The sequence below is a fragment of the Meles meles genome, chromosome 5 (genome assembly GCF_922984935.1).
Source record: "Meles meles chromosome 5, mMelMel3.1 paternal haplotype, whole genome shotgun sequence".
In the NCBI taxonomy this organism is placed as follows: Eukaryota; Metazoa; Chordata; class Mammalia; order Carnivora; family Mustelidae; genus Meles; species Meles meles.
Window position 1 is genome coordinate 25,387,781 of NC_060070.1, and position 26,743 is coordinate 25,414,523.

At 50.4% G+C, this 26,743-nt stretch overlaps 1 protein-coding gene across 2 annotated transcripts in view; it reads left to right on the forward strand.

The window, feature by feature from the left end:
• Nucleotides 1-1,833: 1,833 nt before the first annotated feature.
• Nucleotides 1,834-26,743, forward strand: part of BEND3 (BEN domain containing 3) — a 34,792-nt gene continuing 9,882 nt past the window's right edge. Inside the window, exons 1-3 of one of the 2 annotated variants that reach the window (XM_046006845.1) lie at nucleotides 1,834-2,449; nucleotides 17,517-17,564; nucleotides 18,062-18,264. In XM_046006845.1, the coding sequence (XP_045862801.1) occupies nucleotides 17,528-17,564; nucleotides 18,062-18,264 (240 nt within the window). In that variant the 5' untranslated portion in view covers nucleotides 1,834-2,449; nucleotides 17,517-17,527. Of the gene's footprint in view, nucleotides 2,450-17,516; nucleotides 17,565-18,061; nucleotides 18,265-25,723; nucleotides 25,835-26,743 lie in introns of those variants that run through there. The other variant, XM_046006846.1, reaches the window with a different exon arrangement.

Below are 26,743 nucleotides of genomic sequence, written 5' to 3' on the forward strand. Positions count from 1 at the left end.
TCATTTCTCTAAGATGTTTTAAAAAGTCAGCGGTCAGGTAAGCATGCTGCTCGCCTGAGATGCTATTTATCAACAAAACTATTATATTTGACAAAATCCTTGGTTTCAAACACAAGGAAATGTTGGTTTCTATTTTTATTTCAATTGTTTTATTATTTAATTCCTCCCTAAACACCTCAGTTGTTACTGTAGAGGGCCGGCTAAAGCTATAGATCTTCACAACACCTATCTCATCTAATCCCCTTTGTAAAAATGTAACAAGGTCATTTTACATTTTTAAACCACTTCTGCAAAGTGGCTTAAAAATGCAAAGTGAGCTTAAATGCTACTCTTAACTCTTCCTAACTCTTCTACTGGGAAATCCTAGAAAACTGAACTAATGAAATGCAATTTATACTCTTTAAATTCTAATTATAACTGTCACATTAAATTGAAGGTGAGACTAAAGCTGCTGTATCTGTTAAGTGAGTCAAGCGATATACCGTATTAACATGTTATTTAATGCGCGAGTGTAAAAGTCAAGTTCCCGGCACAAGCCGAAGCGCCTCCATTCCGTCTTCTGGGAGTGTATAAATTAACCATTCTCCCCCAAGCGGTCCTCCTCCCTTCCTCCCTCCGCCCTATTTTAAATGTAGATAGGGCGTCTCAAGTCTTTTGAATTTGAAGGGCTGCTATCTCGGCCCCATTCTTTTCATCATCCTGTTTTGAATGACACTGAGCACGTATAGATTCTTTTATAAAAGCACCCCCTGGATGCAGCGCTCGGTTCTCCCCGAGGCTTGCTAATTTTGCATAGCAATTAGTACTGACTTCTCAAAATGGGCAATCCAAATGCAGCCTCCAGAATGTTCCACGTAGTTCCTCAAAGGTCTTAGATAACCGAGCGCCTTTTGATTGCAAACCCGAAGGGAAAGAACTTGCATAATTACTAAATTCCCAACTGGAGGGGTCCGGAGGACGCGGTAATCCGGACCTATACGTTAATTCAAACGCTCCCCGCAACTGGGCAGCAAGGAGCCAGCATATGCCTCCTTTTAAAATCTATTCTACCTATTCACTGACCGCGCAGGGCTGGGCCACATGGCTCGCTCCTGCAGCCAGTCAGCTGTGAGCAGCAGATGGGATCATTTGCATTTTTCTTTTTATATTTACTCCGACCGGCAAATTAAAGGATTTTTTTTTTTAAATCTACATTCTCATTGTTTGCCTAAAATGTAAACGTGGTTCAACTGTTGGATTGGGCTTCCGTGACCTTCACACGCCACACCCCTTCAAGTCACTGAGACTTAAGAAAATACCCGAGGGGTAGGTTTCGTATTTATCAACTAGGAATCTACAGTCCGGGAGTTAGGAGTAGAAAGAATCAGCCTTTATTGAACTGGTGACTCGTGTTTTTCTATTTTAAGCGCTCGGCGCGGATACCCCGTGGGTTTGTCGGTGGCATGTGGGTCTGCGAGCGCGCGCACTTCTCAATGTCTTGCTCTGTAGCCTCAAACCTCAAAACTTCGGGTTCCAAGTAGAAGGGTGACTTTCAGCTCCGGCTCACAACAGAGGGCGGCCACCCTGCCGGGGGAGTGGCCAGAGCCTGCGTTTCCCAGCGCCGGGGTCGCTCTCCCGCGCCCCGCCGGACTCCATGTCGGCTTCGCGGGGCCCCGGGGGCCACCCGGGTCCCGGTGCCCCGAGGTCTTTGTGCGGATCGCGGCGCGGGAACACCCGTCCGGGGGGCGGGGGGGGGGGTAGGGCCACGACCGGGATGCCAAAAACTGGGGAGAGACGCGGGCGCGAGGGGAGGAGACGACCCGCAACAGTCGCTGTCCCGCGGAGGAAAAAAAAAAAAAAAGTGGAAAAAGAGGCTTTTCAGGTCAAACTCCTTGGGGCTGAACAACCACGTTTCAGAGCGATGACTCGCGGGGGGAGAGCGCACGGCGTTCAGGGGACATTGTTAGGCAGCGCTGCCCGGGCGCGCCGTGGGTTGCGCGACCGCCGCCCCCAGCCGCGAGCCGCCGGCGCGGGCCCACGTGGAGCGGCGCGGCGCTGGACGAGCGCGCAGGGCCGCCCGGGTCCCCGGAGTGCGCGCCCCAGCTCCCCGCCGCGGCCGTTCACGCCCGAGCGCCGCCGCCGGTCCCGCGTGTGCCCCGCTGAGGGGGAGGGGCGGCCAGGGGTGGGGGCGGAGGGGTTGTGGTTCCACTGCAGCGGGGGCTCCTGTGTCCTTGTGCGGAAATGACACACGGAGTCCCGTCACGTCACGCGAGAGCGCAGCGCACGGACACACACAAAGAGAGGGGAAAATACACGGCGCCCTCCCGCCGCCCCCAGCAACTCCCCGGGCCGCCCCGGCCAAGCCCTCCGCGCGCGGCCCCCACTCCCCGGCCCCGCGCTCCCCCACCCCCCACGTGGCGCCCAAACTCGGCGCGGGCCCGCTCTGCAAAGTACACAACTCGCGTCCCAGGTAAGTGCGGGGCGGATCAAGCCGGCCGCGCGGTGGCGGCTCCGGGGCAAGACGGACGGGCGAGTGGCTGCAACATCCATGCCGGGGTGGGGGCGGGAGCAGGGGAGGGGACGCGAAGGGGGGCTGCCCTGAGCGCGCCCGCCGGGAGTAGCGCCCACCCCCGCGCAGGGCCGAGCCGCCCAAGCCGGCGCCCAGCGCCCACGGGCTCGCCGCGCCCATTGTGCCGCGCGCCCCTTTGTGCCCGCTCCGAACGCGGCGGCTCCATGGCGTTCCGGGGAGCACGCGCGCCGCGCGGGGGCGGGGGGGGAGCGCGGAGTGGAACGGTCCGCGCCGCCGCCGCCCGGCCGCCCCACTCGCGCCGTGCGCGGGCCCCGCACCCCCGCCTGGCGCTGCGATGGAGCGGCCGGGGCCGCCGGAAGGCTCTGCGGAGCCCGCGGTGGGCTCGGCGCTCGCGTTCGGCCGGGCTGCGGCGGGGCACGGCTTGGCGTGTACAAGGGGGTGTCAGAGCAGGAGCAGGGGGCGGGGACTGGAGGGAGATGCCGAGCGGGGAGCTGGAGGCCGGAGGAGCCCCCGTTCGGAGGGACGCTGCCTCCGGAGTCTGCAAATGGAGCAAGGCAGGCCGGCAGCGGTGGAGGTGGCGGCCGCCGGGAGCGGACAGGGACGGGCCCCGCCGCCAGGGGGCGCAGCGTTCCCTCCCCCGCTGTCCACGGCGCGGTTCGCGGTTCCCGCTGCCCAGGAGCTGGAGGCGGGCCCGGCGCCCTGGGTGTGCACCCGGCCTGGCGCGGGGCCTTCCCGGCCGGCCGCGAAGCTGCAGCCCAGGGCGCTCGGCGCTCCTCGTGACCGCCCGCCCCCTTTCCCTCTTTATTGTAAACGCGAATTCCCACGCAGACTTTGCCCTCGCCTTATCGGTGAGCTGTGCTGCAACGCTGGTGAGGGCCTTGTGTGTCGCGGCTTAGTTTTTTTACAAGGTGTTTTTACGGGGGTGAGAGAGTTTGATTGCTCGGGTGGCCCGGCTGGAAGAATTGTACACGCAAAGGCTAACCAGACGAGGGGGCACGGAATAGAGCTAATAACCACCTCGCAGTTGGTAATGTTCAACTTCTTAGAGTGACTTTTGACTGTTCCCTGTGCCAGAAAGCTGTGGCTGCAGGAAACTGAGGCAAGGAAGTGAGCTCTCTGGCTTGCTGGGTATGTGAGAGACGGATGGAGGAGATTCTTCTGTTAATCCGAACCCCCAGCCCCCCTTGGTTTTTGTTCTGTTTTGTTTAATCATCCGTCCCTAGTTCATGGTTTCATATCACCGTACAGGACATTTAACAGAAAAGTTTTATGCCCTTCCCTTCCCCCACTGCGCACACAGCAGCAGTTCCAGCAAAGAACAGAGACCAGTTAGGACCTGATAGGCAAGATCTTCATCCCAGTAACCTATTAGAGGGTACTGCATTGCCCACACTTAACTAGTACTGTCCCTTTTGGTGGTGTCCTTCTAGGTTCCAGAACATCCTTTACATGAGCAGAGGAACTGCAGAATGTTTAATAATTAGGAAGGGAAAAATTAGAATCAACCCTGACAGATTTGCTGAGGTGAAAATTTAATCTCCTGCAGAATGTCCCACCTGCCACTTTTTCGAGCTAAAAAGCCCCTGAAGCAATGAGGAAGGAAACAAGAAGCTTTTATGAATTGAATTGACACCGTGATGAAAAATCTGGGGATGTGTCTTTTAAATACCGCAAAATTGTATAATGTAGAAACACATGAAGGTTGCTAGCCAAGCAGCAAAAATAACTTGGTGTTAGTGGATGGGAGGCTGGGATGTAACCTTTTTTCCTGGCACCTGGTTGTGATGACAGGTGGTGAATTATGGTGGCCTCCCTTATTCATTGTGCCCCTTATTGGCTAATGTAAGTTTGGGGGAATTATTTGGAGAATTAATCTTCCGGCTGATGGAACTTTCTGCCTCCTCCCCCTTGGTAGTTACAGGGATGTATACGCATGTTCTTTTTCATGGAACTGTGTACCTACCCCCCCCCCCCAGTGAATCTTACCGTGTGATAATTTTTTTTAAATAAAATTTAAAGGGGCGCCTGGGTGGCTCAGTGGGTTAAAGCCTCTGCCTTCGGCTCAGGTCATGATCCCAGAGTCCTGGGATGGAGCCCCGCATCGGGCTCTCTGCTTAGCGGGGAGCCCGCTTCTTCCTCTCTCTCTCTCTGCCTGCCTCTTTGCCTACTTGTGCTCTCTGTCAAATAAATTTAAAAAAAAAATTTTAAGGGGCGCCTGGGTGGCTCGGTGGGTTAAAGCCTCTGCCTTTGGCTCAGGTCATGATCCCAGCGTCCTGGGATCGAGCCCCGCATCAGGCTCTCTGCTTGGCAGGGAGCCTGCTTCCTCCTCTCTCTCTCTGCCTGCCTCTCTGCCTACTTGTGATCTCTGTCTGTCAAATAAATAAATAAAATCTTAAAAAAAAATTTTTAAATAAAATTTAAAGTCACAACACACATGCCCTCCAAATGGGGTATTTTATAAAGTGCTTTGTGAGCATCATTTGCTCTTGCTATTTCTTTCCCCCTCCAGATTGGACAGTTGTTCTTGTCCCTTCTGATGCTCTGGTATTTCTTGCAACATTATTTCGGCTCCGGGCTCTTGGGGCTTCTGGAACAAGCCGCCACACATGACCCCCCACATGTGCTAAGAGTGCTGCGTGCTTGGCCTCAGGCCTCCGGGGTGTCAAACAGGAGAGGCGCTGTTTCGCTGGGAGCTGTACTTCCTGCCGGTCATGTTAGTCACTGAAAGATCAGATGTGTTACAAACCAGCTGGGTTTTTCTCAGCAGCTCACCTGGTAGCATGAGCACCCCTCCTATTCAACCCAACTTGAAACACATTGTATTTAAAATCAGCCCCCTCAGTTCTTTGTTCTCTACCAATGGCCCTGCTCTCCCCTCTCCTATTTGGTTATCAGTGGCCAGTGAAACACAGTTGCATCAGTGTCTGTAATTGCACTGATTGCTCAATTTGAATAAATTACTCATTGGCCTTTTTTTTCCCCCAAGTTTTTATTTATATAAGTAATCTCCATACCCGGCATGGAGCTCGAGCCCACAACCCCGAGATGGAGAGTCCCATGCTCTTCCAGCTGAGCCCGCGCGGGCCGCCACCCCCCCCCCCCCACCCCGTCTGTCCTGGGTGTTGGGGAATGTTGGTTTGAGCACAGAGCTAGTAGTGATGGGAAGGATGGGGGCATGAGGGCAGGGGGGTGGGGTGGGGGTGGGGGTGGGGGTTGGTGTTTACAGCCGACTGTGCCCCAACTCTAATTAGCTCATGTGGTCACAAGACGACGCACTTCGAAAAAAGTGGGAAGTACAGAGGAAACTCAGCTTGTACCTCCTAGGAAAATTAGTCACCACCGTACAGTCAGGCAGTCACATGGGTGACTGCTAGGGTGTGCTGGCCCTTTTTCCCTCCTCGAGCCCCAGCTTCTGGGTGCCAAGATTAAAGTTACAAGTCCGGCGCCTTTCCCCATTGATGTCTTTGGAAGGTAGCCCCTCTTGGCCTCAGGAAGGCTTTGAGAGTGTGGCTTGGCCAAGCAGGACATCGTGCTTCCTCACGTTCAGACAAGACAGTCTGAAGGGTAAGACAGCAGCTCGCAGGCAGGGCAGCCTGTCGGGCGGAGGTTGCGCTACTTGGCCTTGTGGAAGATGCGGTTGTTCTCCGACCGAGTAAGGAAGGCAGCAACAATTACAGCTTTCGAAAACTCGGGGGAAAATTGCCCTGGTTTTTTGTGAGGACTGGTATTTTTCAAACTGCATTTGCAGATGTGCCTAAAAATAAAAACAAATTGCAAACATGTCTACAAGTCCCAGGGGCAGGATGCCAGTGCCAAGAGGGCCGGGTTCCGAGAGCCGCGGGACTCCCAGCTGATCCCGTAAACCCAGAGCCCCGTGCCCCGCAAGAGCAGATGGCATGGGAACATTCTTTCTGTCCTTAGGGAGAGCATTTTATTCGATTTCACCCCCTTCCAGTTTGTTTCGTTTCTTTCGTTCACAAGAAAAGTCACTAAACTGTCAAACTTTTTGTCATATTAATTTTGTAGTTTTAAGAACTATCCAGTATTACAGTGCTTTGAAAATCTTTTATTTATTTATTTTAAAGATTTTATTTATTTATTTGACAGGCGGGTGGGGGGGAAGCAGGCTTTCCGCTGAGCAGAGAACCCTCGATCCCTGGACCCTGAGACCATGACCTGAGCTGAAGGCAGAGGCTTAACCCACTGAGCCACCCAGGCGCCCCAAAAATCTTGTTATTTAAAAAAGCCTTATAATGGATAACATCTACTAGGTGCCATGTGCCAGTCACTTTCTCCTTTGTAATTTCCACAAAAATTCCTTAGGTAGGGTGGTATGTTCGACTCCATTTTACAGAAGAAAGAACCAAGGGTGGGGAAGCCACTTGCCCCGTCTTAATAAGCTGAATAGTAGGCGGGGCCAGCGTTTTACCCAATTCTTTCTGACTCTGAAGTTTGGTAGGTTTTTATCGATTTTCTTTGAGATCAGCTGCACTCGTTGCTCTGGTGGTCCAGAGTCTGGATCCCGGGCCGTCCCTGGGGCCCGTGGACCAGATGACTTCTGCACCAGAGCCCACCTACAAAGGGGCGCTCAGCGGGAAGGGAGGAAGCAGAGCGTGGTGCCTCATGCCCCACGCCTCAGGCTCTTCTGGAAGGCTGGAGTGAGGCCCCGGAGCCCACCTGGGACCCTGCTCTCTGTGATAACCCCACACCCCAAGTGAGGCGCGGACCGCTGCCCTCCCTGGTTCTCTGCCTGCTAAGTCAGAGGGCTCTTGCGAGGATGGCGTGGGTTCACCTGGGGGACAGACTGCCAGCCGGCCTTCCAGAACATGGGCTGCTGTACTCCTTTTCTCTGCTTAATTTTTAAAATCTATATGACAGAGAAGTATCACAAAGTCAGATGAGTTGTGGCAGTTGTGAAAAGGATGAGGTGAGTTTTTGTTAGGTCTTTACCTTTTTGAAATCCCAAGTATGTTTTATCAGTAACGGTCCGAGCATATTTTCCCCTCACATATGGCAACCGGCACAGTCCCCGGCTCCCTGGTCCCAGGTTCTAAACACAGTGCTCTTCTGGGGCTCCCGTTCTCCAGCAGCCCTTCCTGTGGTGAGAGTTTGCCTCACTTTGCATCTGAGAACGTGACTTGGGAAGGAGGAAGATCTTCCCCCCACCCCCCCGCATGCCATGAGGTCAGGGCTGCTGGGCCCCGTCTTCCTGGACTGCACCTCAGCCCGGTGGCCGGTGCTAAGTTCAGTGGACGTTTCCGATTTAGTGGGCTAGAATCCGGAGTCAGCTGGCTGGGATTTGAACCTCGAGGTTTCAGGAAGCCCAAGTACTTCCCATTTCGGGGCCTGCTGCTGATCCTGGGTGAGTCCTGCCCAGCCACAAGCCCCTGGTGCCTCAGATTAGCGTCACACTGCTCTCACCCCAGGGACTGGTCTGGCTGCCCTCTCATGAGCACAGGTTCTCTGGAAAGAACTTGATGAGAAGACCCCTGGCCACTCCTAGCCCCCTCTGAGCAGCACTGAAGAACTTTGTCCCTTGGACACCTGTGGGACACTTAGGAAAGGGATCCATGACCCTGGGAAGGCAGTGGGCATTGGCAAGGAATCACCACACTAGGTGACCCCTCCTTTCCTTACTGTGGTCTTGTCTTCAGCTCTCCACGAGGAGAATTCCCCACGACAGGTTCTGTGTGACTCCTTATTGCCCACTTGAACCAGTCACCTCACCACACCTTCCTTTTTCCAGCCATTCCTCAGGTCCACAGACCTCCTGACCGTCCCTCTCGCCACCACCTCCTGCTGCTTACCCCAGGAGCCAGGCCCCTCAGAGCCGGCCTCTGCTTGCCCAGCTGGGGCCAGTTTTGAGGAGTCAGCGAAGGAGGGCTCCAGAGGCGGGTCAGAACATCTCCCAGAAACCACAAGAGAACCCTGAAGAAAGGACCACATTGAACAGTGGTCATTCAGAGTACAGAGAGCCGGAAAGCAAGGCCTCTGCCCTGGCGAGTTCTTGAGCTTCGGGCCAGCCACAGACCCTCCAGTGACCCCGCCTTCCATCCCTGATCCAGAAGACTTGCTCTCATTTTTTTAAATTTTGTTTTGTTTTTTCCTCCCATGAAATTTGCCTTATTTTGAAAATCCTTCAAGAATCAGGCAAATGCACTGATAAAGCCTATGATGTACCCACCAGGAAATGACATGTCCTGGTGGTTCAAAAACCAATCTCTTCACCTTCTTATTCATACCCAGGTTTATGAGCTGAGACTTTTTCTGCTCTCTCTTTCTCCCCACACTGAGGAGCATTTTTGACCTTCAGAGGCAATAATTCAGAGAAAGATATGAAATGAAAGGCCTTTCCTAGTTTGCCAGTTGTTACATTGTTTCTTAGATTATCCGTATTTTAAATGTTTAAAAGTTGAATGATTTGATTTTACATAATGAGCATGTTGCTGTCTGTGCGCTTAAGTGGGACTATGGCCTGGCTCTGTTCTATATTCATATTGTAATACTTATTTTTAATTTTAAAATACTTTTTCATTTTCAAAGAGTTGCATGCCCACTGTAGAGTATTTGGAAACTAGAAGGAAATATTAAGGGGAAAAAATCCATAATCCCCTAATTGGAAGTAATTAACATTTTGGCATATTTCCTTCCAGCTGCTTTATGGCATTTTTACATTATGCAGTTGACATATCCCCAGCAAACTTTGAAGTAGGTTATTATTGACTGGATAGCCCTGTAACGAACAACTGATTTTGAATCTTTACACATAATTTAATGCTCAGCTCTTTCTGTCAATAGAGGTTTTCGAATTCATGTGTTGAGAAAATGTGTTGAAGTTGACTTCCTAACTTTGTATAATGGAAATAACAATAGTAATCAACGGGGATCTCAGTCTAGGTCCCATTCACTTTGATGCCTCCTGCTTTCTCTGCAGCTGTTTGTGAAGTTGATCAGTGAATAATAACAGCTCAGGGCTGCGGAGGGCTTCTGCACCAGGACTTCCTCCCTGAGTCTCTACTCAATTCCTGCCTGTGCTTAACCTGAGAGCCTCTGCCCTCTGCCTAGTGTGGCAACTGTGTATCATGACTGTCGAGGGTAGGAGGCTCCGTTAAGTGACAGAAAGATTTGGTTAAAGGCCCTCATAAGCTCAAAGTTATGAGGACGATCAAGATTTTCCCATCTAAGCACTGACAAAGTTATTTTTTTTTTTAAAGATTTTACTTATTTGTTTGACAGAGAGAGAGACAAGTAGGCAGACAGGCAAGTGGGGGGGGGGGGTGTTTGCGGGAAGCAGGCTCCCCGCTGAGCAGAGAGCAGGATGCAGGCTTCAATCCCAGGACCCTGAGATCATGACCTGAGCCGAAGGCAGAGGCTTAACCCACTGAGCCACCCAGGCATCCCGACACAGTTATTTTCAAAGTAGACTTTTTCCCCCCTAGAATAGTGTTATTTCTTCCCTCCAAAGAAAAAAGTCTGATAAGTACATACCAGAGCTTAAAATTATTTATATCCAGGTCACAAAATTGTAAGCGTTGGTGGTCTTCTGCACAGCTGTGGCAGGCAGCCTGTGTTTACTGGATTTGAGTTATGGTTGTTATAGAAACCCTAATGTAATATCTCCTAACCTTGGGGTTCTGAGTGCTCTTTCCTTCCTGTTACTTTTATCTCACGCTCTTTACCCATCTTCCCCTCCGACAGAGGTTCCCAGAGTCCCATCTTCATCCTCCAGGCCCTCCGTCTCTGCTCCTGTTGGTTGTGATCAGTCCTTTGCAAGTCAGCTGTCTGGTCGGTCACCCCCTGCACAGAGGACGGTCCCCACACTGGCACCAGCAGCTCCCGTGCGCCGTGGGGGGGGGGGGGGGGTGTGGTCACTCAAGCACTGGGCAGGGAGGCCTCAGCATGTTCCCAGCCTTTCTGACCCTTGGATCCCGTACCTATAAAAGGAGATCATCTCTGAGGTCCCTTTTGTCTCTAAAACCGTGCCTCAGTTTCCTAATGTGTGAAATGAGACTAACAAGCATCTCTACCTCATAGGATTGCTGGGCAAGTTAGTTTCTACACAGTGTAAACTACTGTTTCTGTTGATTGTCAGCCAAGGGCGCAGAGCACAGGACAGTGAGGTGAGGAGTCCGAAGGGAACGGCAGGGCAGCTGGGCCAGCCTGTTGGACTCCTCCGCTGGTGTCCTCAGCACCGAGCCCCGCCCGTAGACAGGGAACGCCTTCCCCCACGGAAGGAAGCCTGTTACCGTGACCTTGACTGTCTCCTCCCAGAGAAACTACTCACTCTGGAGCACTGTCTCCCAGTGTGTTTCTGGGGGAAACGCAAACTAAAAAAAGAAATGATAGAGAAATTTCTATGATCTATTAAATGAATAAACAAGGAACAGGATCTTAAACCTTCCAGTTTCAGCATCTCTACATGCTTAAAAATTATTAAGACCCCAAAGAGTCTTAGTTTATATGGTTATATCTGTCAGTATTTACTGTGTTAGAAATTAAAACAGAGGGGTGCCTGGGTGGCTCACTCGGTTGGTTGAGTGTCGGGGACATGGTTTCAGCTCTGGTCATCATCTCCCGGTTGCGTGATTGAGCCCGACGCCAGAGTCCATGCTTACCTCGGAGGCTGCTTGGGATTCTCTCTCTCCCTCTGCGTCTCCTCCCTGCTTGCATGCTCTGTCTCTAAATAAATGAATCAATAAAAATCTTTTAAAAAATTTAAAAATATTTAAATGTAAAGGTGTTTAAATATATTTTTTAAAGATTTTATTTATTTGACAGATGGAGATCACAGGTAGGCAGAGAGGCAGGCAGAGAGGAGGAAGCAGGCTCCCTGCGGAGCAGAGAGCCCGATGTGGGGCTCGATCCCAGGACCCTAGGATCATGACCTGAGCTGAAGGCAGAGGCTTTAACCCACTGAGCCACCCAGGCGCCCCTAAATATTTTTCAATTTATTTAAAAACAACCATAATAAGTCCATTACAAGGTAGTGTCAGTAGTATTTTAATGAAAGGTAATTATTCCCTCACCCCCCAAAAAAATGTTAGTGAAAAGATTGGTATTGTTCACATTCTTTTTTATTTTTTTAAGATTTTTTTTTTTTAAGTAATCTCTATACCCATTGTGGGACTTGAACTCACCACCCTGAGATCAAGAGTTGCAGGCTCTGCCAACTGAGCCAGCCAGGCGCCCCTGTGTTGTTTACATTCTTGGATCTCTCTTTAATATCCGGCTCAATAGAAGGCAGCTGAATTTTCCTGTTTGCCTGTGTAGTCAGTCTTTCACAAAATAACACTTCATGGAACGTCTGGAAAGCTCTTCTACACATCTATAAGAGAAAGGGGGCTATAATACCTCAGTGTTATAAAAACACTTTTCATCTCATAGAACCTTTGAAAGGTCTTGAATATAATTGTAAAGTGGTTCCCCAAAAAGACGGAAAAAAAGCTGTTTTTAAAAGTGTCCATTTCCAGGGAGTCAATCAGCCTCCACGACCAGTTGCAGGCTACCGGCTGGACGGCCCGGAGCTGGGGAGGGATACACAGGCTGTGCACGTCGGGACGACCCAGCGCTCGCAACCGCCGGGCACGGCTCACGCTCTGAGAGCCACTGACCCCGAACATCTGTGCAAGGATGCACGGGAAAACTGACATCGTTGCCTCGCTGCCTCTCAGAGAGTGACTGGGGATGGGGGAGACAGTGGACTTTTTTTTTTTTTTTAAGATTTTTTTATTTATTTGAAAGAGATACTGAGAGAATGAGTTGGGGAAGGGCAGCGGGGGAGCTGACTCCCCGCCGAGCAGAACTCGATCCCAGGACCCTGAGATCACTGACCTGAGCCGAAGGCAGATGCTCAACCCACTGAGCTACCCAGGCGCCTGACAGTGGACTTATTTTTTTTTTTTTCTTTTAAAGATTTTATTTATTTATTTGACAGAGGGAGATCACAAGTAGGCAGAACCAGGGAGAGAGAGAGAGGAGGAAGCAGGCTCCCCGCAGAGCAGAGAGCTGGATGCGGGGCTCAATCCCAGGACCCTGGGATCGTGATCTGAGCCGAAAGCAGAAGCTTTAACCCACTGAGCCACCCAGGCGCCCCCCCCGACAGTGGACTTCTAAACCAAATCTCCTTTTTATTTATTTATTTATTTTTAATATTTTATTTATTTATTTGACAGAGCAAGATCACAAGTAGGCAGAGAGGCAGGCAGAGAGAGGGGAAGGGAAGCAGGCACCCTGCTGAGCAGAGAGCCGGATGCGGGGCTTGATCCCAGAACTCTGGGATCATGACCTGAGCTGAAGGCAGAGGCTTTAACCCACTAAACCACCCAGCTGCCCCCAAATCTCCTTTTTTATACTTTCTGAATTTTCTTTCTCATGCGTGCATTTTCTAGTCAAAAAAGAAAAAAAAAAGACCCTAAGCATCTTCCTTTCTTGAAATGAACTCCAAAAATAGACATTGACCTGTAATTTGTAAATCTTTTCAACGTTTCCATTTCTTTGTGGCATCTCTGAGCACTGATTCTTTCTCAGCCCTGATGAGTGATTCTCACCGTCTGCCTGCCTCCCTTGTCGTCCCTCCTCCCAGACTTTCTTCCCGCCAGAGGCAGGAGCTTGCTGATACTCAGGCATCAGATTTAGGCGCATTTCAGCGGGAGGCATGGAGGGAGCCCTGCCAGTGACTGCATTTATGTAGCCAATTTAAGCAACTTAGCCTTTGTAATTTGATATTTGAGTGGCTAAAGCATCTTGTTATTTCTGAACGTTTGGGATTACCCTCCCTTTTGTGCTTTTTGTAAATGGAAGGCTTTTCGGATGACATTCTAATCTTCCCCCGCCCATGTGCCCTGCATGAAAATTGAACATTGTCCGTCTTGCTCCGTGCAGAAGGATCGAGACTATTAGGCATTTTAATAAAATCATATATACTCTTACGAGCTCTGCAACATTTAAACCTTTCTGTACCCATGACAGTCATTTAGCCTGAGGCTGCTTAGGCTGTTTGGTTTAAAAATATATATATAATAACTTTCAGTTACTAAATTAACCCCTGGAAACTGGTCCTGTTTGAGAGTTCCCTTCCAGGAGGTCATGGGCATCGTAGAACGTGGTATTTTTGTGAGAGGCAGCCGCAGTCTACGTGGGTCTCATTGACCCTTGTTCCCTTCATTTGTTTAAGCATTCCTTTGGGCTTGGCCAGGGGTTTCTGGGGGACATGGAACAGCCACCCCTTGGGGAAGAAAGCTGATACTCAGGAACACGTGGGTGCATACTTTGGTGGTCTCACAACTTGCGGGATTGGTGGGAGCCGTGGCGGTTGGTAACTATAACCTACAATTCCTATGGCATGCTCGGCCTCTGGGCACATGGTGTCCACCCCGGACAGGCAGCCTTGTGACCTTCATCCGGGCAGATGACCAGGAAGTGGAGGGAGACATGTGTGGAGGTGGCAGTGTGATGTCCCTGTCCTTTTCCCACTGTGCGGTCACTGTGTCAGTACCGGGAGGCTGGGAGTCCCCCTGGACATCCTTCTGCCCTGTGGAGTGGAGTCTGTTTCTAAGCACGGAATAGACAGATTTTCCAGGTAGCTCCATGCAGACAGAGGGAGATTTGGGTGTTCAGCTGCTGTTGGACAGACAGATGCAAGGTTGGAAACTGGCCCCTGTGTATACCAGAAGAAATACTGGACGAATGATTATTCTGTGATTTCCGTCCCTGGGGGCTGACTGGAAAGAGACAGAGGCTTGTTTTGAATCCTAGTTCTGCCACCAAGCAGCTTGGTGGCCTTGGGCCAAATCACCTGCCCTGTGTCCCTTCCCACCCTCCCCTTCCATATGCAAATATTGTATTTCCATAATCAAAATATTATAAATATGGTTTTTTCTCTCTTCATTGGGGTAGAATTGACAAATAAGAATTGTCCAGATTTAAGGAATAATGCCCTCGGTTTCTTTATTGCTAAAATTGGGATTCAGAGAGCTCGGGGCGAGATGGAAGTGTTGGTGATGAGGCCGGTGCATCCGGCTTGGGGTCGGCCGGCTGCGTTGTTGGCTGAGGACCCTCACTCCTGTCCCCATCACGCAGTCAGATGCAGTTGTGGGTTCTTCTGGCTTTGCCAATGGGAAATCCCCCAGCTTCCCGTGGAGCGGGCAGCTTTGCTGGCTGGGAGGGAAGGGGCCTGCTGTGCTGGGTCAGGGTCACTTCCGTGCTAATCTAGCATCTGTCACTGGCCTAAGGTGACACTGGTTCCAGAGCAGATGCCCTCTGGGTGTCTTGAGTGCCCAGGACGGGGGCCACTGGAGCCTTCCCAGCCCCTCTTCTGGCTTTCTGCACCACCCCCCCCCACCCCCCGCAGGAGGCCAGGTGTGTGCTCTTCACCGTTTTCTTTACTGGGTGCTTGTGTTGCCTGAGCTGGTATCAAACGGAGTGTATAGAAAACACGGTTCCGCCTCCTGAGCCCCCATCCCGGCCAAGTGTACGCCCAGCACTGGGCTGCTTTTAAAAGTGGTCCCCACTGGTCTGCCCCAGCCAGCGCCGTTGCTTGCCTCCCCAGCTCCCTGCAGCTCTCCGGAACAGCTGGGCAGATAACGTGTAGATAACTGTGCTGGCCTTGCTCGGCACTGTGGTTCTGTCTGCTGTGTTTTTTCACCGACACCTGTTTTCTTCCAGGATTTGCTTGTCCTTTTAATGTCCTCTGCTTAGCGTCTTTTTGAGTCTTTGTGGTTTTCCTTCCACCTTGACCCTTTCTCTCCCCCAGTGAGCCATCCACCTCCTCCTCCCTTTCCCACTGCTTCACCCCAGTCATCTGGGTCTCCCAGGGCCATTGGCATCAGGCAAGGCCCGCAGTGCATTTCCTTATGAAGCTCCCCTGCCTGGGCTTGAACTTCTCCTCTGGTGTGGGGCTGCCGCGCTGCTTGCGGACTGTTGTTCGCCTGCTTGTGCTCCACCTGCCCTCACTACTCCCAGCCCCTCGGGGGGTGACGTCAAAAGTGGGGTTTTTTCCTCTTGCAATACGATGGAAATTGTTTTTGCTAAAATTCACCGTTGGTACTCTTGATCCTTGAATCGGACTTACCTTCCCTCAGTACCATCTTGTGTGTTACATTTTTCAGATAGCAGATACTTCGGTAAATAGGAATTATTTTCAGTGTAATTGCAGTTTCAGATAAATCTTAAAAAATTTTTTAAATTTATTTTTATTTTTTAAAAGATTTTGTTGATTTATTTGACAGAGAGAGCTCACAAGTAGGCAGAGCGGCAGGCAGAGAGGAGAGGAGGAAGCAGGCTCCCTGCTGAGCAGAGAGCCGGATGCGGGACTCGATTTCAGGACCTTGAGATCATGACCTGAGCCAAAGGCAGAGGCTTTAACCCACTGAGCTACCCAGGTGCCCTAAATCTTAAATTTTTATTCATTTCTCTGAAAATTAGCAATATAGAGATGGAGAGAACTGTGCCTGTCATAAATTATTGTGACATTCTGAGGATAGCACATTGCATCATAAGCACTATATGCATGTTGCTATTATTAGTGAATTTTGAGGCTGTTAACTATATGCATAGTGTACCTAGATTCACTCCCTCTTTCTTGCCTCCCCCCCCCCCCAACTAAAACCGAGAATCACACACCATTCTATGGCTACTTGGTGAATAGCTTACTGGACTTTGTAGATAGCGCTGTTCTTCTAGAAATTTCTGAAAAGATACTTCTTAGTACTGCTCTCCTCAAAGGGCTAATAAGAATGAGAACTCAGTATTTGCAGTCAGCTTAATCAGTTGCGGGAAGCACAACTCGGTGTCAGGAGTACAGGCCGTCAGTGTCTTCTTTTCCAGTGTTACTGCCTCATGTACACCTTATTCTGTTTATGAACTCTGTTATGTCATTTGGGGGAATCTCAGAGATTTAATGCTACTTTTAATCATGGTGTCTGTTCCATCCTGGCGCAGGCAGTGGGAGTCAGGGGCCCCGCACCTGACCCTTGCAACCCATACAGTGCCCCTTGCTCTCATTGTTCCTCTCCCCACACCCCCGCCTTGTTCCCTCATCAGTAAAAAGAAGGGTTTGGGCCAGATTCTGTGGCGCTCCAGAGCTTTAAAAACCCACACTGCCTCTTGCTTCTTTGGAAGGAAGGGCTAGACCAGCACCATCCAATAAAAATAGAATGCAAGCCACTTAAGTAGTTTCAGATTTTCTAGTAGCTACATTAAAAAAAAAAAAGGTGAAATTAATTTTTTTTTAAAGATTTTATTTATTTATCTGACAGACAGAGATAGGCAGAGAGGCAGGCAGAGACAGAGGGAGAGGGAAGCAGGCTGCCTGCCAAACAGAGAGCCCGATGCGGGGCTCGATCCCAGGACCCTGGGATCATGACCTGAGCCGAAGGCAGAGGCTTCAACCCACTGAGCCGCCCAGGCGCCCCTGAAATTAATTTTAATAAAGTTTTATTTAGCCTAGTGAATCTGACATTATCGTGTCAACATGTCATCAACATAAGTATGATTAGATATTTTACTTTTTTCCCCTCTGCTACATCGTTGAAATCCAGGGTATACTTCCACTTACAGCGTGTCTTCATTTGGGTGAGCACCTGGAGTCAGTCCTGTGACCCACTCGTGTCCCAAGAAGCCACCCCCTACATCCTTAGTCCGCCTTTTCAGTCTGTGGCTGGAATTTAGAAAGCAGGGACTAACAGGAGATTGTCTGAACTTGGGTCTTTCATAAGACTTGATTTTTTCAAATAACGTTCTCCCTCGGTGTGAAAGTGACTTAGTCGATGCTTTAGGACCCATTCGGCCCACGTGGAGTTTTGGAGAAGCGCTCCCAGAGGGGATGCAGAAGGCCTGGCTGCTTCTAACTCAGAGGATGCGGCTTTCCATGATGTTAGGGAACAGTGTCAGCTCAGCTTCTATGACCCAAAGCCAGGGTTGGGAGGGTAAGGGAATTTCTCATGGGTATGGAAAATTAAGAAGTAACTCAAGCAATAAATCAAGACTTTGTCTTTGTCTTTTCATTTAGTGGAATAGAAGATGAACTCAACTGAATTCAGTGAAGATGTAGAAGAAGGTAAAAAAAAAAAGCTTCTTTTTAAAAAATATTTCTAACTTAGTATTTTTTTTTATTAGGCCATACACTACATGGTTCAAAAATAAAAAGCTACATAATGAAACATCAGTGGAACTTCTCCCACCCCTGGTTGCCATCCCCCTTCACCCATACACCTGCTGGAGGGGTCTTGTGTATCTTTCTGGAATTACTTTTGTAAAAGTATCATCTCAGAGATAGTATTTATTTCTCTCTATCTCCTGTCTTCCCCCGCAACAAGGACTTTAAAACCAGTTTTGAGCAAAAAGTTCTCCGAACGTGGTTTTACTGTCTTAGCACTAACGCGGTAAGACAAAGATCTCTAGTTTGGAAAGCGCGGTTTAATTGTTCCTAGACTTCATTACCTGAGTGGTAGTGTCCGAGGGCAGCCCGCACCCAGCCTGTCGCTCAGGGAACCCTGCTAACTCCGAGCGGCCCAGTGGTCTTTCCCACTGAGCCCTGTTTCTTCTCTGCCACAGTTCTAAAAAATAACACTGTGAAAGTGGAGACAGAGGCTGAAGATGCTGCCCTGGACTGCTCGGTGAGCTCCAGGTCTTCTGAGAAGCACCCTCTGGACTGCGTCTTCACTGCCCTCCAGGATTCCAGCAAGCGAAAGCAGCCGGGCGGTGATGGCCAGCCTGACTCTGTCCCCGGCGTGAAGAGGCGGCGGCTGATTCCTGAGGTGAGGGCCCCGCCCCTTCTGCTGTTTGCTTGGGCTCTGACCCTCTCGTTAGATGCTCTGTCTCTCTACCTGTGGGTATCCAGGCGACTGCTGAACCCTTGGGCATGAGAAAGCTTTCGTTGCAGCTGTCCCATCTCTGACTTAGATGTCTGGAAGGTGTACTCTCTAACTAGAATTCTTACAGATGTCTGGATTCATGACGCAGCGAGGGGAGCCTTAACAACGCAACTGCTTTTGAGTTGTTTTTTTTTTTTTAATATTTTATTTATTTATTTGATAGACAGAGATCACAAATAGGCAGAGAGGCAGGCAGAGAGAGAGAGAAGGAAGCAGGCTCCCCGCTGAGCAGAGAGCCCGATGCGGGGCTTGATCCCAGGACCCTGGGATCGTGACCTGAGCCGAAGGCAGAGGCTTTAACCCACTGAGTCACCCAGGCGCCCCTGCTTTTGAGTTTTTCTTTGCCTTGCTCCACTTGGTAGCAAGGGCTGTTAAGAAAAGCCTCCTGCATTTTATGGAGCACACACTATACACAGATTCCTGGAAAAGCTGAGGGGTCGGAGGACTTTTCCTAAATCAAGCCCATCTTTTATATTAGGAGAACTTATTCAGTGAATCTTTTTATAAAGGGAGTTCTTCTATAACATACCTGTTACCCCCTAACCTACAAAGTTTATGAATTTGCTCTATTTTTTTCTTCACCTGCTGGTTAGATTGAACTGGACTAAATTTTTTTTTTTTAAGATTTATTTATTTATTTGAGAGAGAGAGCATGAGCAGGGTGGGAGAAGGAGAGAGAGAAAGAATCCCAAGCAGACTCCCCACTGAGCATGGAGCCCGAAACAGGGCTCCATCTCATGACCCGGAGATCACAACTGAACTGAAATCAGGAGTTGGATGCTTAACTGACTGTACCACCCAGGTGCCCCTGAACTTGGCTAAATTCTGAGAGAGAGAGATACTGGAACTGGACATGGTGGCCCCCTCTAGCAACCTACAGTCCATGTGGGAAACAAGACATGCACACAGAACAGTTAAGACCAAGGAGAAAGCGGCGGATGTAGGACATCAGGGGTCTGGCGTGGGATGTTCCACCTCCAAGCCTTCCCACGGACTGGCAGACACCTTAAACTTTTTTTTTTTTTTTCGATTTTATTTATTTATTTGACACAGAGAGAGAGATCACAAGTAGGCCGAGAGGCAGGCAGAGAGAGGGAAGCAGGCTCCCTGCTGAGCAGAGAGCCGGATGTGGGGCTCGATCCCAGGACCCTGAAATCATGACCTGAGCTGAAAGTAGAGGCTTTAACCCACTGAGCCACCCAGGTGCCCCCCAGCAATGCATTTTTTAAAAATCAGTAATGCCCACCTAGGAAAAAAGTTGAAATTTGTTACAACTATATAAGCATTTTTTTTTCCCTTTTTGAGAGAGAGAGACTAGGAGAGCACTGCTCTGCCCCTCACCCTGCAGAGGGAGAGGGAGAAGCAGACTCCCTGCTGAGCAGGGTGCCCAACGTGAGGCTCGATCCCAGGACCCTGAGATCATGACCTGAGCCGAAAGTCAATGCTCAACTGACTGAGCCACCCAGACACCCTATATGAGCATTTTATTTTTATTTTATTTTTGTTTGTATTCTGTATGAGCATTTTAAATAAAGGGTTAACTATGGATCTCCCGCCCTTGGCTCTGACTGCTCTGGCTGCCTGCACCAGCTGCCTGCTGGATGCCTTGTGACTCTGGGGAAGGTCTCACGTGTGGATAGCAGGCTCCAGTTTCCTGAGTAATGATTGCAGAGGAAATCTCAGACTCCTCACTGCTGAGTGAGATTCGTGCTGGTTGAATGCAGGCTCTAAGATGGTTCGTCAAAGAGCTTATTTGAAAAACATGTAACCGCTTTTTCCTTATGTTTCATTTTACACCGTAAGTTATTATCCTTTCCCCTAATGATCACTAGTTAGATGTTTCCCACTCCCATGTTATCCCCAGTATGGCCGCAGGGACCATCCATATGCGTAAACCCAGTGCCCTCTGTGTTTCTGGGGCTCAGATGCCTAGAGGTCATCCTACAAGTGTCGAAAAGCTTCAGAAGAAGCACTGCTGAGTTCCTACAGGAGCTCCCGAAACGTTTTCTTCTTTGTGTCACATTACATTTCTGTCTCAGATCAGTTCTATGGACTCCTTCAAGTGCGCAAGCAGAGCCAGAGTTCCAGAAATGGAACGCAGAGTTGAGTGTATTGGTTCACCTTCACCGTGGGACAAACTACCCCGAACCTTAGCAGCTTAAAATGGCCACCTTTGTATTTGTTGGCGGTTCTGGGGACAGCTGGTAGTTCCAGATTTGGCCGGACGTGGCCGGGGTGAGGTGATCCGGAATGGCCTCCCTCCCGTGTCTGGGGCCTGGGCTAGGCTGGCTGTGCCCACTGCAGCTTCCCTTTCTGCACGTTCTCACGCCTGGGAGGCTGGTCCGGGCTTGTTCACGTAACACAGAAGGGTTCTCAGAGCAAGGGAGGCCAAGCTCCGGAGCCCAGACACCTTTCACACCTCTGCTTGCGTCACCTCTTTAGCTGGTGTCCCTTTGGCCAAAGCAAGTCCCATGGGCCACCCTGTACGCGGTGGCCATAAGAACAGACTTCGCCCTGACGGTAGGAGCAGCAAACCCATATCACGAAGAGGCTTTTCACCCAAGGCTTTCACACTGCAGTGGCTGTTTGTTCCCGCAGTCAGGAACAAGCACACCAGGAGGGAACTCTGGCCACGTTTGCTGGCTTGTGACCTTTGTGGACAGCCTGGGTTTGCTGGCTTGTGACCTTTGTGGACAGCCTGGGGTGGTCCCGTTGTCTCCTTGCAGAGAAGGGAGTGTCTTGGCATTCTTGGGAGCAGAGAGGGAAGGAGAAGGTTCTTACATTTGCATTTTGGTTGAATCCTTCAGTATGTGTAGCAGGTCAGGAAAAAACCTGGCATTGGGCTGGAACTCCACTGAGGGTCACAGTGCAGGGATCTCCCCAAGCAGCACAGGAAGGTTGCGGCTGCCTCCCAGTTTGGTGGTGCAGCAAGCTTCAGCGGGGACCTTAGGTGTGGTCCTGGAATTCCCACACGTTTGGAGAAAAGGGAACCAAATGTGTTCGAATATTTCTACTATCACTTGTCCAATTTACATATTCTTACTGGGCGGATATGTTTACTTTTCAGTAGGTTGGAGACAGCAGGCAGTTCTAACCTGTTAGATTTTAGATTGGAAAAGACAGGTTAAATCCTGGATTTTGTTGTGGGGATTCTACTAGTTTTGTTCAATCTTACTGTATGTAAACCGACATTGATAGCCACGCACCGCTTCCTGTTCCGTAAAAAGAATGTAAGTATGAACCTTTTGAAATTCTGGAGCTCCCTGGAGAACGGTGTCATGTGAATTCAAGGCAGTATTTCCTTTTAAAAGTCTGTGTAAGTTGATGTGTCAGTAAATCAATAGCCTCAGTACCCTTGGGATTTTAGAACAACCCATCAGTTTTATGAAATTATAGTATATGTTGATACATTTTTTTAAGATTTTTATTTATTTGACAGAGACACAGCGAGAGAGGGAACACAAGCAGGGGGAGTGGGAGAGGAAGAGGCGGGCTTCCCACTGAGCAGGGAGCCCAATGTGGAGCTCGATCCCGTGAGCCAAAGGCAGACTTTTAATGACTGAGCCACCGAGGTGCCCCTATGTTGATTTTTCAAAAGTCCTAATTCACAGTGAATAGCCCTTTATCCTTCTCCCCCTGAATTTTTTCTGGTCCTTCTTAACAGATAAAGCGGCAGGGGTGACAGTGGGGGTGGGGGGAGGGGAGGTAGGACGACCACATATGCAGCTTTTTTTTTTTTTTACCAGAGTGAGACGAGAGGAGCCAGGAGGCCAAAAAAGTGGAAAGGAAGTTCATGAGCAGTGACGGGGTGTCGACTTGACAAAGGGCACCATTCCTTATTCAATCCAAATGACAGACCAGTGACTAGAGAGTTAACAGCTCCCACCAGACAGATGAGTCCCTTCCCCATAGAAGTTAAAGCACCAGGATGCCAGGGGGCAGCCTTGTTCCTGGTGCAGAGTATCCCTCACTCCCAGCACCTGGGGAGGCGAGCCCCACCATCTCTGATCCAGCCCGGAGGAACAGGAAACGTTAACCTGGGAGTCAGATGCGGAGAGTTCACCAGGGGGGCCTGGGCCAATTCCGTGACCTCCCAGACTCTCAAGTTCCTCCGTGGTGATGAGAGCGAATTCTGATCCTCTCATCAGTTTCTCGTGTGAGGGAGCCCAGCCCAGGGCCTGCCCGGCGTCAGCCCTCAGAACCGCCTGGCAGCCCCCATCTCCATTTCCCACCCCTCGCGGTCAGCATTCTCCTGCCTCCCTCCATGTGCATCTGAACGAAAAGGGCACGGCATTGCCAAGGGAGACTGTCCAACACCCTTTAGGACACCCTGGGCTGAGCGTCCTTGATTCTGAAACCATCCAAGCCGGATCCTGAACCGCCTTGCCTCTTCTCCCCCAAGCCCGAGGACTGGGGAGGAGGATGACGGGCAGGGGTAGGATGTGAGTGGTAGGCCTGATGGCAAAGGGACGCCAGGTTCCAGCCCCCGTCAGTGCTGACGACGTGTTCATGGTGACAGTGAGTACAGTACTTAGAAGACACACAGAACCTCCCTCAGAAAACCTAACAAAAGGCTGTATAAAGACTTACTTGGCACCTCCACTGGAAAGGGCTTCCTAGCCAAATACAGCAGATGTGGGAGGTGAGTAGCCAACATTTTTATTGGTAATCATCTTTTTATTCGCGGCAGCGGGGGCGACTTTCAAGACCCGTGTGCCAGGCAGGAGTTAGCCTTGTTCTCCTGGGGCTTTTCGCTGCTTTGTTTGTTTTTCATTCTAAAGTGTCACTGTGTTTTGTTTTTCCAACTGGAGAATGGAAATGTCATCTCCTTCATGCAGTGCAAACAGTCTGAACACCTCCTCAGTGGCCGTGGCTGTGGTACCAGCTGGAGAGTCACAGTAATTTCTTTTGCAGCCGCAGCGGATAGGTACTGTGCCTTCCCCACCATAACGAGGCTCGGGGAAGGTAGTGCTCCCAAGCCTGCTCGGTGTGAGGCTGTGCAGTTACCCACCGTGCTGGGGCCCCTGAGGGCTGCGGGGGTGTAAGATGTGGAGAAGAACTCTTTGAAGGTGTCCCGCCCCGACAGTTCGCCGTGTCTTCTCCAGTATAATTGCTCTGTCTCCCGCCTTACTCCTTCAGGCCCCACGGCAGTTTCTGCATCCGGCAATAGCGTAAGGATGACCCAAGGGGTAGAAGCCATGAGGTCAGGGGGACGGTCTAGCTCCTTCCCTGAGTCCCCAGAGCCTGCCAGATGTCCGGCATCCCATCCTGTTTGCTCCCTGGGTCTGCATGGCAGAGAGCTCTTCCAGACCTTGTTGCTAACTGTAGCTGGTCATGGAATGATGGTGATGATGGAAAGAAACATTCTGTTTGAGAATGTAGAAGGTAAGCGCCGCCTCTGGCTTGATCACTGATGTGGGAGCCCCCTGGGAGCCGACTCCTAGGGTCTGGCCTGGAGGCCGCATGCATTCTCCACCTTCTCTCCCTCTGGGAAGCCGGCTGCTCCGTGGGTGCTCTGGTCTGTTGCCTCTTCTGGGCCCCATTTAGCCACTCATCATTGGCCAACCTGTCTCCCGGGACTGCTTGGATTTGGAGCCCCGGAGAAGATGTTTAATGCTTGAAGCGTCTCCATGGCGATCCCGTCCCTGGGACGCAGCTGGGCACGGACCCGTGGAATCTGCCCTCCATGGTCGCCTTACCCTCACCTGTAGCCCAACATCAGCCTCTTTGTGTTCCTGTCCCCCAGCGAGAGGTGTGGGCATTCCCTCTTGAGTCTGAGGTTGCTAGCGGGGATCTGAAATGCCCCGACCGAGTCCAGGACAGAGGCTGGCACCGGCGAGCCGGAGCCCTGCAGCAGAGTTCCCATATGGCTGGAAGATGAGCCTCGGAGAACTGGGAACCGCGTTAGCCAAACAACCCTGTGCCAAGTAGCACAGATTTAAAGATTTCTTGATACTCCTAGACAGCTGAGCAGAGATTTTTATCAGCAGCAGCGAACGCAGCCAGCCCGTTGTCGCCTTGGCAGCGTTTGTGGAATTAATTGGAACACTGAGTTGACAGGACACCAGTGTGGGGCTATCTAAGAACCTTCTCTTTGGGGCTCGTGTTGTGTTTTGTGTTGCATGGTGTATCTAAGGTCTCTGGGAGTGAGGAATGTTGCCCTCTACTGGGACTCAAACTTAATTTTTTCTTCCAGCAAGTTAGCCAAAACTGTTTCTATTTGATGGCAGTGTTTCTAATGTGCTTAGTAGAAACCGAAATATTTTTATTAATGATCCTGAACAGTGAGAGTTATAGAGGGGATTTCCAGTTCTGATATACCCTGGCCTTCCGCCTGCCAGAGGAATGTGGGGGAGCGCAGTGACTTCTCTTCGTTACTGGTGTTGAGACAGTTCAACCAGAAAATGTTCCCCGGACTCACGCTCCATACCGGGTGTTAATGAGGGCACCCCGGTCTCTAGAACGTGGTACTTTTGCTGCATTGCATGTGAATTTCTAGTGACCACTGCACAAAATCTTACTTTATGATGTATTAGTGGGATCACTTGTAAAGCAAAGACCCTTGTTCTAAAATAACTCCCAATGTATTTATCATTTTTTTAATGACTGCCATCAGAAACTCAAACTCCTCTATATTTGAGGAATAAAAATATAGAACGTCATGGTAATCTCATGATCCAGAGGACATACAAAATTATTTCAGTGTAATTGAACTTAATGGAGAATAAGTTGCTAAAATTTAATTTACAGCCTACAGGAATTAGCAAGTAAGACACTTGGAATTTATTAGGGCAGTGCTTTTCTTGTAAGATTTTATTTATCTATTAGAGCAAGCATGAGTTGTGGGGCGGGGGAGCAGGCGCCCCGCTGAGCAGGGAGCCTGATGCAGGGCTTGATCCCAGGACCCTGGGCCCATGACCTGAGCTAAAGGCAGAAGCTTAACTGACTGAGCCATCCAGGTGCCCCCTACGGCAGTGCTTTTCAGCAGTGACCCACAGCTATAATTGTAAAGTTTCCCAGGTGAGGTAGACACGACACCAGGCGAGCTAGGCGCAAGGTAAGATTTATTAAAGGCGCTCTCCAGCGAAGTGTCAGGGCTCAGGAGAAGGGGAGCCAGGAAAGTCATGCTGGGAGGAAGTGGGCACCCTCGGGCGAGGTTCTGCGACTCACTCACAGAAAGAGGGAGAGAGAGAGAGTCGGGAAGTCGCGCTGGGAGGGAGTTGGCGAGGACCTTTTGTTTTTTTTAAAAATACTTTATTTATTTGACAGAGAGAGAGGACACAAGTAGTCAGAGAGGCAGGCAGAGAGAGAGGGAGAAACAGGCTCCCTGCTGAGCAGAGCGTGATGTGGGGCTCGATCCCAGGACCCTGAGATCATGACCTGAGCCGAAGGCAGAGGCTTAAACCACTGAGCCACCCAGGCGCCCCTGGTGAGGGCCTTTTATCGGGTCAAGGTAGGGCACGGGCTCGCGTCCATATAGGGGAAGGTATGTGGTGGTCGGAGGGTATGGGGCTGGGGGAGTCCGTGATGGGCAGTTCCCAATTGGGACGTTCCTGGGTGGAGAGCTTCAGTTTCCTGAGGGTGACGTGGAGGCCGCAGTGAGGGTGGCGGGAAAGTCCGCCATCTTGGAGAGGGTTGGCCGGAAGATCCGCCATTTCGGAGCCCCGGTTTCCCCGCCGGCCCATCAATATAATTTATAACAGAAACACAGCAAATCACTAATATGGATTTGTATACAGACACAGAGAAACAGAACTTTCCCAAGCTTACTTGTCATATGCAGTGCACCCTGCTATTTTCTGTTTTTCCCCTTCTCCCTGCCTTTTCCCCTTCTTATGCTGGTTATGAGCCACCAAATCAACGTCATCATTTACTAATGGGTCACGATCCATAGTTCCATACCATGTTGGGGTAAAGATTTTCATCTCCATCCCTTCCTTTCTCGAGTTTCTGAGGTCTGTGTGTGTGAGCCTCCCTCCCTTCATAATCCTCTGCTTTCTGTCTGGTAGCAGAACAAAAGAACTGTAAAGAGCTTAAAGCCACACCTTGAGCACACCTTGAGCGGGGACGGGGTAGTCCCGTACCCCTCCTCTGCCTCCAGCCGTGAGGGCAAAAGTGGCCTCGAAGTGCCTTCTGGGAGTGACTTACCCTGAGGCAGTGCAGGGAGGTCCTCCATTTGTTTACCGGCTGACAGTAGTCTTTACAGCTCGTTTAATGAGAGCCCCCCCTGTATTACCTCTGCTCTGGCTTGGGAATGGTAATAATAATTATATTCTAACAGTGAATATTTATTAAGCACTTACTATGATTCAGACAGGGCTCAGTGCTTTCTGCACATTATCTCATTAAGTCTTCATAACTA